General features: G+C 39.7%; 1 protein-coding gene across 2 annotated transcripts in view; it reads right to left on the bottom strand.

The window, feature by feature from the left end:
- The window catches only part of stk32c (serine/threonine kinase 32C), a 58,914-nt gene that overhangs the window by 24,572 nt on the left and 19,404 nt on the right, over window positions 1-14,938 (bottom strand). For both annotated transcript variants that reach the window (XM_066693950.1, XM_066693949.1), the window contains exon 2: window positions 5,533-5,588. Coding sequence is in view for 1 of the 2 variants with exons in the window: in XM_066693949.1 (XP_066550046.1) it covers window positions 5,533-5,588 (56 nt within the window). In the remaining variant the exon portion in view is untranslated. The remainder of the gene's footprint in view (window positions 1-5,532; window positions 5,589-14,938) is intronic.

Here is a 14,938-nt window from a genome sequence, read left to right on the forward strand (position 1 = left end):
CAAAATACATATTCCAGCAAAGCAGTGGGGGAAATCTAGCTTGTGGTCTACAACAGAATTCAGAGCAAGTTAAAAAAAAAACAGACTACAACAAACACAGACTTAATATACGTTAATATATGTGAACAGTTTAACATCCTGGCAGAATAGTTCAACTACACTGACAGATGGGCTGCTTTCGGGCTTGTATGTTCCTACACTTCCTGTTTGCGAACAAATGCGGCAAAATATTAATTCAGCAGCAGCCGCCGACGACAACAGCCGTCTTAAACTCACATTTATCACATAACCGGCTCCGGCCTCATCATACATATATTTAAATAACAATAGATGCATTCTGGCACCCCACCTTAGACGAGTATTACGGTTTATATTTTCCCATTCAGCCCTCATCACCTCCCAAAGTAATTTATGCCGGATGCAATCATCTTTCTTCCCTCACCTGACAGGCATTCTGTATTTCAGGAGGAATAGGTACAGGCAAGTGGAGAGGCAACAAATGCATTTAAAATAATCTTGTTCTTCTTTCTGATTTAAGTCACTTAAGTTTAGTGTGGATGAGTGTTTACAGTCATTAACCTGGTCTTTCTATTTTTATTTTAGTTTTGTTTCTGTCTCCCGTTCGTTCTCCAAACGTTCACATGTTACTGTAGGTTGTAGACAATATTTTCTGGTCTGATTTGTTTTCTCTTGGAGATAAGTTCACACATTTAATCTGTCAATAACAATCATTCCCTAAGTTTCTTTTTATACTTATCTTTATGATTAGGTACGCACTCGAGGCACTTTTGTCAGTTTCCCGTCTCCTTTGATATGGAAATCGGCTGAAATCAGCAGCAAGTGCTGGCCAGGAAACAACTGTCCTCTGATATAGTTATAAATATAGTTCTCTTTTAGTTCAGTTTTTCTTCTTTCTTCCTCAGGCATTTCTGTATATCATTGTGTTTGTGAACTATTGGCTTTTCCTGCAATCTTTATGACCAAATACACCTCTGCTTAGATGCTATTTACACTCGTCTTCAATTGGTACAGGTTGCTGTTACAAGAGCAGTGTTTTCATGGGAGTAACACAGGTGAAACGTATCCGGTTTTACTTCCTTTTGAAATGGATAATAATGTTTTGCACAAACCAACATTAGCACAGTTCGTTCTGGCAGCATTGTGTGAGGTTGTATTTTGGTTCTGACAAAGATGACACAGAGTCGTTAATGTTCTCCGTTTGTTGCACAATAACGTTGTCTGCACATGTCACAAGACCGTCTCTGGAACCATCCATTTCAGATGAGTGCCATTTTGTTATTTTGCATGCATATATACAGAATATTTTGTTAGATTACTTATTCATTATTCATTGGCGTCTCCTTCATATGACCCAAGGAGGGAGCTCTAAGTGTTTCCTCCCTGTCCTCCTCTCTCTCTGGGGACTGGTAACACTAAATCCTCTCCTCAGAGACGGACAGTTAGTTTCCCCCTGACAGCCACCTGTCAAACAAGGCCCACAACTCACGCACGATGCGTGGGCCCGCACTCGGTCACGGCCGCAACCTTGTCAATTAAACGCCGAAGAGGAGATTCCTTTTCTCTGTCCCAAGTCAACGGGTCACCAGAGTGAATCCAAGGCCACCTGGGCTGCCTGCAAAGTAGCTGCCAGTAGACTGAGATAGCGATTCCCTGTCACCCTCGATGAATATGTATAGCACTTCTGATTATGAAGTGCAAACAGAGGGAATCCTGGGAGCCCCTGAGCAGCAGTTCAGGAAATACTTATTGGATTGGAGACCCAGTCTGTATTCTACACTCAGCTCATCTGACAGTCTCACAAAGTCCCCTGATCCACGGTACGTTCATAAAGTTTGAAAGCCTTAATAAGGCTGTCAAGTACTTCCTATGTTATGCAAATTCTTACAGGTGAAAGCTTGTGGAAGTCTGTGATGTTCATTATCATATGACTGTACTTTACAGTCCTCCCCTGGTGATATAAAGCAGCGGCTGCTTTTCCCCAGAAAATACTAGTTTCAGCGCGAGGTCACGGAAATACAGAAACAACAAAGTGTCATTGATTCCGACGCACTTTTCACTTTGCTTTTAAAGACTTGCTATCAGAGCTCCTGGTCTTATTGGGATTACTAGAAAAAAGGGCATTCATATACGAGTGAAACGGGAGAAAGAGATACCCCTCAGGGTGTATAATTACTGAGGCCAGAAGAACAATGAGAAAGGTGTTGTACAATTAGGATTCCCCAGGAGCTGTGTCAGAGAATTACCAAGCCTCTTCTTTAGCTAAAGTCAGTTTTAATCATCCTACAAAATGTTGTTTTATATTGCAGATTCCTATTCTAAGTACTGATATTGTTTTTTTATAGTGTTCTGTTTACGAGAATAGAGTTAAATGACAAATGAATGCAGGCTAAATCTTTGAATGTGGCACTTGTGCATAGATATGTCTGTATCATGACACGGTAACACAGTCAACACAATCAAGAGCCAGGGACTCCGTTTGTGTTTGTTTCAGTCAGCTAAATGGACTTCATTTATTTTATTTGTGGTTTAAAAACTATTGCTTATAACAGTAGAAACATGGTCATGTCCAGATTAGAAATATTTTCCTGCTGATTGTACCTGATTTGAAAGCAGTTACTATATCAACTTCGTGGCTACAGAAATACCTCTTACCCAGTGTCATGATGACCTTTCCCAATATGACACATTGAAGCAGGTATAATTTTATTATATTGGTGTTGTTTTGTGAGTTTGATACACTCCTTGAAATGTTCAGGACAAAAAACCAAACAGGAAACGCAACGAAAGGAAATGCCATGTAGCCCCTCTAATTTTAATAACCAAACGCGTCTAATTGCCTCTCCAAACCAGTCATTATAGCCGAATGAAAATCTCAGCGGTTAAATTTAGACGCAGTCCGCCTCTCAGACCCCTAAAGAGTTGACTGTTGCGATCTAATTTCTGCTCTGTTTTACCACCGAGCTCTAATTATAAGTTAATTGATCTTTAATGTCAAATATAAACTGTTTCATTACACCCACTCCATCAATTTAATTGCCTTACAGTGCCCTCTCCCTTGATTGCATAAAGACATGAAGGGATGACCTCTTGCCACGCCGGTGATTTCTCCACTGTGAGAGGACGGCGTTATCCTACATCTCCGTATCGCGCCGAGGCGGCCGGACTGCCCGCTGTGTCCCCCGGTGGATTTTAATGAGGCACGTGGACACACTTGTTCTCCAACTAATTAAGCAGGGATGCCAGAGGTGGACAATTATTCTAGTCTTCGTGCGATCGCTTGCCTATCAACTCTGGAAGCAACAAAGACGCTCATCCACCGAGACTCCAGTGCTGCAGAATCATCTACCCCACACTGAGGCCTTACCTCACACAGCCAGCGTGAACCAGCGAAGAAAGGGGTAGGGACTTGTAACGAAGCATCAGTCTTATCTAGCAGAGTGAGAAGAGACTTTCGAAGGCGAAGACTGGCACGTACATCGATCGCATTGCTAAGGAGGGCCCCTGCAGTGTCTTTACTTCGAGAGAGCAGCACTTAAATATCTCATCCTTGAAGGCCCCCCCTAAAGCACACAGCACTACAACTTTTAATTAACTCTGTAAATAAAGGCGGACGGACTTGGCTGGGCTCTTAGGAAAACGCAGGTGAAATTGAGTCAAAAAATTTTCGACCTGCTCCTGCAATTTCCTAGTCTTCGCAGCCACATCTATTTTTTAAACAGGCAGGTGAGTATTCCCCTGAGGAATACCTCATGGTTTGCGGTTCCTGAAATCACATTTTCTTTTCCTCTTTGACAGCGAGAGCAAGGCTAGAACTGGTGTGGAAATGTAGGGCGTCCAAGATTAACAACACAACCAGAATCCGTCCAGTTGATCACAATCTCTACTGATGTGCCATCTCCTGTTCTGCCTGCTCTTTGTGTTTTTTAACTGCTTTAATCTTTTTTCTCATTTACAGCCTTCCCTATCTTCACTCAAGCCTTCTTTCCTTCCCTACCCTTGCTGTTAGCAATCTAACACCTCATTAGCTACAAGGTGCCAGCACAGACTTCACTGTGAAGAAAGATGGCATGGTGTTTTAATTGTGCTGGTGTCGCCACTCTACTGAACACATTTATTGTCGATTGCCTTTTTTCGGACTGCTTGATTTTTTACTCTTGACCACAACACAAATCAAAAGCGGGATACATGGAGGAGAAATTCCCACGTCTGCTTGACTCACCGCAAGGTAAAAAGTGAGTGGGACAGGAATCGAGACATCTTGTGTCTTTGAAGTTAAAGAGACCCTTGGGATTGTAATAAGAGACAGCCGGGAAGTCTCACAGTCGGGCTGAACTGACTGTACAAATAAAACAGAACAGCAAACAGACAAGACGATTTTATACACTAGCAATAACGCTGAATGTGATTTCTGGATAAGGCAGCAACAATTATTTTCCTCAATGTCTGGTCGGACTTTGTCAGTTTCAGGATTCGGTTTGGACAAGCTTTGAAGGAAACTTTGTGATAGAAAATAAAAAAGTCCACACCTCCGGGGGAAACAGTAATGACTAAAATTAACATACATTTAGATGGTAATATATTCTGCAGCCGGCTCTGGTGTGATGCTAAGAGAATCACTTATTTCTAAAACGAATATATTTCAATGAACCAACCGTTGCAAACCTGTGAGGTAGCTAGCAACATTATATTTCAAACGCAAAACACAGGCTTTACAATCTAGATAAGACACTGTGTGGGTCTCAGATGTACAGTATGCCAATTAACAATAATAAAAATAAAAAATATTTCCCTCAGCGGTGGAGCATGCACCTCTGTCCACAATATGATCTAAATGATCATTAACTTACTTTCTTAGCCTTTTTTAAAAACAATATTAGTACTATTACTGTGGCATTTCTCATTATTAACACTGAATATTTTAAATGATGAAACCCTTCTGAAAAATGTGTATTGAGCACACAGTGTGCTTTTTTTTGGTCCAATACTTATTTTCAGTTTCCCCAATGAAATAAAGATAGATTAATACAAACCATAACATCTCTCTGTGTTAATATCCAAACAAACTGCATTTAAGTTGTGTAATTAAATGGAAAACTGGAATCGTCAGAGCCGTTATGGGTCTGAGTAAAAGCTTCTTAGACCCCAGTAGACATGAAAATCTTTAAATAAAAATGCTACAAATTAATTAACTGGTGCAACAACACCAGTTGTGACTAATTGAAAAGAAAATGTAATTACTTAAGGCCTACTTTATAAATCGCTTTCTGCTTCCTTGTTTGATATAATGAATATATGAGTTAATTAGTGCTATAAAATTACCTTGGGTCCAATGTTAACATATTTCATTCCTGCCTGTGTGACAGTATTGTTCTGCATAAGCAGTTCAGGACTGAATAGATCTCTCAAGCCTCTCCGTCATGCATTGAGATGTTATTTTAAGTGATACAGTAATACAGAAGATGGAAACTGCATTGATGAATGAAATGGAAGTCTCTGTAGTGGTTGCTTTACCTTGCCGAAGCTCCCCTTGCCAATGGCTCGAAGGATTTGAAAATGGTCAAAGTTCACTGCAAGAAAAAAGGATTTTCATTAGTGCCTGGGTGTCAATACATTTGATAGATCTTATAGATGACCCAATAGTCTATAGACTGTTACACAGATGTAACCATAACTCGAATGCATGTAAATGTAAGATATCACACTTGCTTAATGAATACTGTTATGTCTCAGGTGCAGGGCTGTCCTGAAGGGTGAATGTTTACCTTCGAAGGTTCAGGACACATTCGATTATTATTATTATTATTAATAACAATACAAATAGTAATGGGTCGATCGCAAGGAACTTGCAGTTAGTATGGAGCTGCACACTAAACACGGGATCATCTCCAGTGCTGCTGTCACGTCTATGCAATTGACCCATTAAGCCTAATAAATAATGCATAATAATTTAAACTTAAATGATCCCGGAGATTGATTGTTCCTCCGTGATAAACCAATTTTCAGTTGCACAGCTTACATGAAGCTTTCTGGGGGTCTTCTGAGCATTCAGCAAAACATTCCAAATAGATGTTTTTCGAAACATTTTTGTTTTACGTTTCCATTATATTGTACTTTGCTGTAAAGATGGTGGGAAAACAAATAATGCAGAGTGGCCCACAGGAATGCTGGCAAATGGGGATATAGTGCTCTTTCAGAAGAAGAAAAATGTATATCAATGTAATCGTGTATTTTCAAAATACATTGTTTAAATGTAATCTGGTCCAATGCCTGCTGCCTGCTGCCGGCAATTGAGGGGCTTTTTATGACGGGTCCGAAATGAGTTATATCAAACAACTTTAATTGAAGAAAGGGCAGTATACAAATCAAATGTTTTAATTGTTTTAATTCCTTTTAAAACAACAGCCTCTTTGAGCAATGATGTATGACCCAGCGGTTTAGCAAAAAGGGCTGACTTTTCTTAGACTGAGACGGCAAAATATATGCATGGGATGGATGTGGATTATATCCAGTAGTCTAAACTAATTTATTCACTTTCCCCTTTAATGTCCAGCTTAAGTAAATTAAATTAGTTTCCAAAAGGTATAATTTGGTAACATCTAAGTACAGACTCCAGCACAGTGCAGGAATAAATCCATAGCCTTTTTTGTGTGATCAATACAGTGCATTCTAAGACAAAGAAATATCTTATTAGTCAACATCAACATTCAAAGGATCACTCACAACTCTGTGGCATTCAAAAACAAATATCCTCCCTGCAGTCGTGGAAAGGCCATAACACATCAATTCCACCCAGGAAGTCGTGAGAGTTAACTTCAAAACTATATTTCTCATCACATCCATTATTTGTTCTTCTCAAAATTGTACCGCCGATACCATTGGGAAGAGCTCAGTGAACTAATAATGCAAGTTATAAATGACAACATTGGGCAGTAGAGGTTTCAGCAACAACTCATATCTCGTTTTAATTATTGAATAAATAATTATTGAGAACAAAGCTAATACAATTATTTATACATCTCTTGGTTTTGTCTCCTGCTCCAATATTAGTGTGGGTTTTAATTTTACTCTTTAAATAGTTTTAATTATGCTCATCTGTGCATATGGAATAATGCCATAATGTGTACTTTCAATTAACACTAAACTGTCTCAATTACAATCGCAGGTTTTAACAGAATCTGACTCAAGGTTTGTTTGGGAAAGTTACAATGGGGGCAAATGGGGGATGATACACTAAAAATAATAAAAATGTAATAAAGAGATCACTATTAGATCTTTAGATTTAACTATTCTTATTTTTTAATTGCATCTTTAATGATAGCTTCAATAAAACAGCTTTGCAGATCATAGAGTATTAAAGCAGTCACATACAAACAGTAAAATCCATTCATATGCTGAAAAATAAAGAGACTTCAGTCAATAATGAATCATTCTGTGCCACTTATTCATCAGATAAACCAAACCCAAACAATAAAGTAGGTCTTGAGAAATCAATAAGATCTTTGGAAACAGCCAATCATTAATGAATAAACACAATTACCAGTTCGCAGGCACTATCCCAGGGTTGCACTCTTTTAAACAAAAATTTGATCAATATAGGAATAATATATGCATAGTATGTATGTATTATTTGCTTTTTCAGTCCTTAATGTCGATTACATTGTAGTTTTCTGTATTTTAGTCACTGAGAAATGTGTTCAGTCTTCAGGGCAATCTACCCTTGCAATTTCCTACAAGGGCACGCAACTGGACAAGGTTAAATTCCTTCGCCTGGTGTCCTAGAAGGAATCTAAAAACAGACTGCACTGAAACACTTGACAATTAACCCTTCCAATCAGTGTGCCGGCTCAAAGCACTGTTATTGTTAAAATACAAACAGTGGTTGGAATTAGTTTATCTTCCTACTCCTCATGGGATCCAAAAGAAAACATATTTTTGTGAAATTACCCCTCGTGCAGAATATTTGTTTCCATTAAATACTGACAGCCAAGGACGTGCTGATTTATATTCCAGTAAGTGCGAGAAAATTATTCCCACCGTAAGACTTTAAAGACACTTTGAAATATTCTATTCCCGTTTCATTAACCTTAAGTCTGCTCAGAAATGCAGTAATCACAGTGGCGACGATGGGTTCAGCTTTTGATTAAAACAGAGTTCATTTGTGTAGCGGCAGGAGACATCTTTAAGCTTTTCAGATATTAAATGACTTAGTAAAAATCATACATTGCGGAGCGCTATCAAAAATTTCTCATCACTTCCACTAAATTGACTATAGTATAAGAAGAAGAAAAGGGATTTTGTTGATGGCTATTCTCTAGATTAACCACATACAGTACAGAAAGAGAATCGTAATATATATGATAGTGAAATGACAGATTTCAGGGGCAAAAATCCCCAAATCCAATCTCACCGAAATTAAGCACAATTCAGGATGTGTGTATTTCACGAGCATCTCTCTGACTCTTGGGCAGGTGATTCATCTCTAGCTTTCACTGGGACTCATGTGGTCGATTAGCAGACGTGGCGAAAATATGCACGCTGTGTGGATGAGTGGGTGCTTCATGTGATTGAGGTTGCCCTGTTAAATAACACTTAACAAGAGCTGACAATGCTTGAAACGCAAAATCAATCGGCGGGTCAGAGGAAAAGCTGAAATCTCTCTGCTAATCCCCTCTCTTTAGTTGTTGAGCTGTTACTGATGGATTACAGCAGGGACAATGCGGTCTGTTGTGTATTTCCCCAATGGTTCGCACCCTGTTGAAATATTACATGCAGAAGTATTACATTTGTCATTAAACAGTGCAGAAGAGTGCGCCACTGTGGATCTCCTGGTAGGAAGCGGAGTGAAAATGCTAGTCTTGGCTGAAGACCCGTTGGGAACAGGCCAGGGTCTATGGCAGGAGGTTTAATTAACCCCACATTAGTCTCAAAGCAAGCCCACCCAAATCTACATCTGTTTAATTACAATACCAGATTCCACCCACATTATTTAAACAGGCTTTTTTCAGATCTATCCAGGTTCACCTTCATCTGTGAACTTTCCACCAGTAAAGTAAGAAATTGGCAGCATGTGTTAGTCTGCTTACAGCACTAAACAAGCTTTAAATCCCAGTTATAATGGATGCTTCCTAAAAACAAACGCCATATTGTGGGCCCGTGCACCTTCACATCGCTTCACTTGTGTTTCGAAGGCAAGGGGATCGTTCTGAATTGATTTCTGCAGAAGAAAGCAATAATGAGAGCTATGCTTTGCTTATTCTACCAAGTGCTCTCAAACATACCATGTCTGACCGCAAAACCTAGTGGGATGTCAGTGCCAGGAAGTCAATATCATAATGGATTTTAGTTGTGATTTTCTGCAGACCACAAAAAAAAAAAAAAAAAAAACACACCCGATTGGCCGGGAGATTTACAGCGTTGTTTAACACGCCATTCGCCAACCTTTAACGGTTCGATACAGAACTCTTCCCGTTGACCTGTTTCAAGCACATAATATTTGCCACAGATGGTCAAACTAAATGAGACTGCACAGAAACACTTAGATAGGGTAGGCGGAATTTAGATAAACTGTGTAGTTAACCACATATTTGAGCTCATTTATCACACTTTTGTTAACATGAGGTGAATTCAACACCTCAACACATCCAATGTTTTATAAAAGAATAAGAACGTGTTGCCCAGAGGGACCAAGCCTGCTGAAGTAAGCAGCAGGAAAAAACGTATTGGCCATTTATGCTAGATATACACAGTTGTACATGAAGTATCCACACCCTTAATCTACAGCATTTAGTTTAATATCACTGTGTGGTTATTAAACAATTATATCATTGCAGAGTTGAACGTTGATTCAGTTCAGAGTTGAGCTGTGGGTGTGTACAAATGCAATGCAACAAATCATTGTGAAGGGAGCCACACCAAACACAGTGGATCTGATTTGTTGTGTACCACTCCATTGATTTCCCGTGGAACATAAATAGTGCATTGTTGTCATGCATCTCAGATTCAAGGAAAAAGTGCCTTGATTATGATAACACAGGTATATGGATTTGATCCCGTCGTTGGCTTTAAGAAGTCTTGCATGAAAATACCCAGGCAACGCAGATACAATAGCTTATCTTCGGTGAAAGTATCTCAGATCAGGTAAGTTATGATGCCAGTGAAGCAGAAAATTGCAGGTTTCATAGCTTGCCGTGTTATTTACTGGCTCACATTATCTACATATGGTATCAACTGCAGGATATTTACTTGAAAGACGACTGTATCTGGTTTCCCATGGAGCTCTGATGTTGATGCACAACGTGCCAAGTCTTCTGAGTGAGGAATCCCTTTATTGCTAATTTATTCATGAAGCAATACCATGAGAAAAGATGTCTCCGTATAATCTTAATACATATATTCCCCCCAATACTTATGATATGAGAGAATTAAACATTATTAGCTATCAAATGCCGATCGCTTGGTTATCGTGTCAGTATAAGCTGCTTTTTATTTTGTGGCCCACAATACAATCCTGGTTGAAAGATGAACACCAGCTTTGAGCCGTTTAAAAGGTGAGAAGTGTCTCACTTGAACTGGTGGGCACGGAAAGGGTGGCACTTAATGTACAATGCTCTCCCACCACCAGTACACATGAGCTTTAAGTAAATATGACACTATGTATGTTTCTGTTTCTGTGGTAGTTGTAGTCTGGTTTTGATGTGAATTATGTATGCTTGCATTCTATCATTTTAACAGCATTTGCCTGCTTAATTACCGCCAATTTCTACCCAGTGAATATCTGCTATTAGCCAGCGCTGCCAGTCATTGCGTTCAGTGTGATATTTGCATGGCCGTTGCTTGAAAGAGGGACTGTGTCCCCCGGAAGACAAACACATGAATAGATGCATAATCCCCATGTCATACACTTCCACCACCTACATCCCATCCCAGTCCGACTGATTCACTCCTCGTTTCGCTTAGTCAGGACGAGCCGGGCGGGACAGAGGCTCCACATCACTGCTTTTTTTTTTTAATACAGCTGAAGAGAAACCGCAGCATCAGCTGGGAGGTTGATCACAAAACGAATGGAATGATTTCCCACGTTTCAGTTCTATTTCAAACTCCTTCTCTGTGAAGGAGGTGATAAGCAGATGAAATTTCATAACAAAGTGTATGTTAACAAAATAGCAATGTTTGAATGTTTTAGTTTGCTTACTTAGCTAAGAAGGGTATTACATGGTCTGAGAGTAGCTGCGAAGGAGTTGGAAATGGTACCCTATTGAGGACTTTTCCTTAAAAAAGAAAAGCTTGGAGCTATCTTTCACAGGGGACTGTAACTGGGCCCACAGCTTAATAGCAGAAGATATTTTAATTTCCCAAAGGACTGCCTAATATTTCATATTTACAGGGGAAATATTTCTCCCTATCAGAGCCAAAGATTTGTGCTGGAACCCCGTCAGCTCTTCCAGGGTCCTGCACACAGCCAGATAATGAACTTAATCCTTCAGACGGATGAACTCCAAATGCAGAAAATGATCTGCCAGCCAGCCAGCCAAATATTATGTATAACAATGTTATTCTTCCTGATAAAAAAAGCAATTTTGCTCAGTATTACTGTATGGTGTTTTTGTTTTTATACTTAGCCGTGTAAACGATATTGGTTTTCTCTCATATTACTTATTGTGCCAGTTTAAGAAAGGGAAGGATAAACATTTGATAATCCTAACACTGAAGAATGCTGCTGCAGATCAGTGCCCTGCTGTAGAGGAGTTCAAACCCCAATCACTATTGTATCCGTGAAGATTAATTTCTGCTCGGATTGCAACGCTGGTGGCGGCACAGGACAATGAGTTTCCGCTGTGATGTCAAGGCTCTGAAACAGCTCCCGGTGAAAGTGCTGCTCTGCTGCTCTGCTGTCTGTCTGTCTGTCTGTCTCTGACTCGAGCGATGCATTCTTGTTGTGAAAGCAGCTTAGCGCTATAGGTGTAATGTAATTTTGTCAAAGGAGTTTTCCTCGGGCCCCAGTCCTAATCTTATTAGAGTTGACACGGTGCAAAAGCTCGGACTGGAAGCCAATTGGAAATGTCTGCCGTGACAAGTTGGGGAGCGACAAAACAAAATTCGTTATGCCTGCATTGTATCGCGGTTCATTGTGTGCGTTGGTTACTGTACTTTAATTATTCTTCCGTTGAATTTGTGAATCCCGTTAGTACATGTACAATGTCTTACATGTCACGCTACAAATACTTAACTTTTGTAATTCATAACGTCAGAGCCTTTGTCTGCTTTATTAGTAACAAAGAAGCGATCAAATGGATCCCAAGAGAAGAATAAAAACATAAAAGAGTGGAAGATGAAATCATAAACATTGCAGGCGTGACATGGAAAAGAGAAACGGCAGAAATAGAAGCTAAAGGAATCATCTTGGGGATGCCTCAGTGGATCAATAGGGGCTGATAGTGATGGTGAAGATAGATATATATAATATATAATATCTCGGTCAAAGACATGTTATTCCCAAAATAGATATTACATAAGATATATAATGGGAAAGAACTGAGGAATCTGTAACACACACACACAAAATCTATGCGGTTGTTAAAACAGTTTTTAAACAATCATGAAATAAACTCTGAGACTAGCTTTGTCGATAATCATCCTTAATTGTTGTTTATGAGTCCAGAGGGAAATCCAGCACACGCTGTCGACTAATTGTTACTTAAAATGTGTCAAATGTACTGTTAGCCTCCTGACAAATGTGTTGAGGGGTGTGTAATGACCTGAAATGGAGACTGTTTAAAACGTCATCTTTGACCTCCTGTGAGCCGAACAGACTGCAGCCAATTTTCAAACCGAATATAGCAATTTGGCTCCAGGCAGAGTTTCACCTCGCGCTCATCTGGGATTTCACAGTACACGTGTGTAAAAATACGAAGCTCAAGGCACAATATAATACACACTATAATAAAACCCAAGCATATGATTGTTAAATTGTTCAAGAACAAACGTGGACGTGTTAAGAGGGAACGAGGCCCACGCCGGCTCCTTGGGTACATATTTGGGTTCTTATTCCCGTAACAGCTTGCTTTCTTGATCTGCTCTGGGGCAGCGCTTTGAACATTTGCTGCGGTACCAAAAAAAAAACAATCGTAAAAGACTACATTAATGGATTATTTAACCTCTCCCACTTGAAGTAGTGTAAGTGGAGAAAATGCACCAATTTCAAGATGAGGTTTTGTTGTTTTGTTTCCAGTGACTTTTCTATATAGCTTCGTATCTTAATATAATCCCAGCTGGACCGAATTTTATAGACTGAACATTTCCATATCATTTGGCTCACGAAGCAATGAGCAATTGCCAGAGGGATGTACAGAAAATAGAGCTGCTTCTCAAACAGTGAGAAGTTGATTTATCAACTTTATAATATTGAATTCAGTTGTCTAACAGTCTGGACTCCTGAAAGATTCACAGCTCCTAACAAGACCCCTACAGTTATTGGCAACAAACAACCTTAACTTACTTTAGAAGACCTAATAAAACCAGGTTTGGGTCATGAACGATATATGTGTGTGCGTGTTTCGATTGCTAACATGTATTTATTTCTGGAGTTCAAAACTATTCATTTTTTAAATCAAAACGTTCAGTGACCTTCTCAGTTGACTTTCATCTGTTAGTCTTCCCATCCAAATTATTGACGCTCCATTATCTAATATACATCCAAGCAACCATAAACCACCCGTTCCCTGTATCTTATAAATGGAAACAGTAACATCTATAAGAATACATAATTCAATCTGCACAAAATCAGATAAACATTTAAAAAGCCTCTGTAAGATGACATATTCCCGAGCACATATTCCCGTGGCTTTCACAATGAAAATATTAATGAGAAACACAATTAAAGCACGGAGAAGTCAGGCGCGCCGGCGAGTTATCATGCTAAGCCCCTGCGACTTTCTTATTCTTGTTCATTTTAAACAAAATTAAGATTTGATGCATGAAATATATATGATGCTACTCAAGCATCTATATTCTGTGCAAACGCGGGAACACACTCACATCCGAGTTTGGCAGGAGTTGGTTTTGGTCCTTGCTCTGCACAGGTCAGGGTTGTTTTTCTGTTTTAAGCCAGAGGGCCTTATTTATGATGTTTCTACTGACAGCAGTTTGTTGGACAGATGTTCACACCCCAGGGCACTATATGCATCAGAGCGCTTGGTGTAAACTATAAGTTCAACAACATCTTTCCACAAGATACATTTCAAATTCAGATTGGAAATTTGAGGTGCTAGGGTGCAAGCTTTTGTCCCTGCACCTTACCACCTGTCTGTGCACAGATATTTGTGTATATATGATTCTTAATTCTCCTCAGTTTGAATTCATAATTGAAGAAGTATGTTTTAATGCTTACATTTCCTGGAATTTCAGTTATTTATCTAACAGCATGGTCTTCATAGTCATATGCATTATCAAATCAAATCCAACAAGCCCGACCAACAGGACAATCAACCCACAGACACACACCGGGATAAACAAAAGTGGGTTAAACTCTGGAAACAAACTTCTCCAGCCATTGTTATTTATATTTCCCCAACTGCCGGTGAAAAATTTTTGTCTTCATCCATCTTCCCAGCAAGGCAGGGCTGGCGCTGCTATAAATACCCACATACTGCAGACAAGGGCGGAATAGCTAATCGAGCTTGCATATCTTAGCCTGGTTTTCCGCGCTGACATCTGGATGAGGCCGGCCTCACTATCCACTGGGTGTCACAGCAGAAGGAGGGAGTCAGAAATAGAAAGCCGGGGTCTAGTCTGCGCTGTGCGCCTGCGCCGTACCCTCCAGGCCTCTGCTTGCAAAATTGTGAGAACACTGACTTCTAGTTCAGCAGGGGGAAAGGGATAGCGTGTTATGTGATGCAATGGATGGATCCACGTCTCTAGG

Source organism: Amia ocellicauda, chromosome 20 (genome assembly GCF_036373705.1).
Source record: "Amia ocellicauda isolate fAmiCal2 chromosome 20, fAmiCal2.hap1, whole genome shotgun sequence".
Classification (NCBI taxonomy): Eukaryota; Metazoa; Chordata; class Actinopteri; order Amiiformes; family Amiidae; genus Amia; species Amia ocellicauda.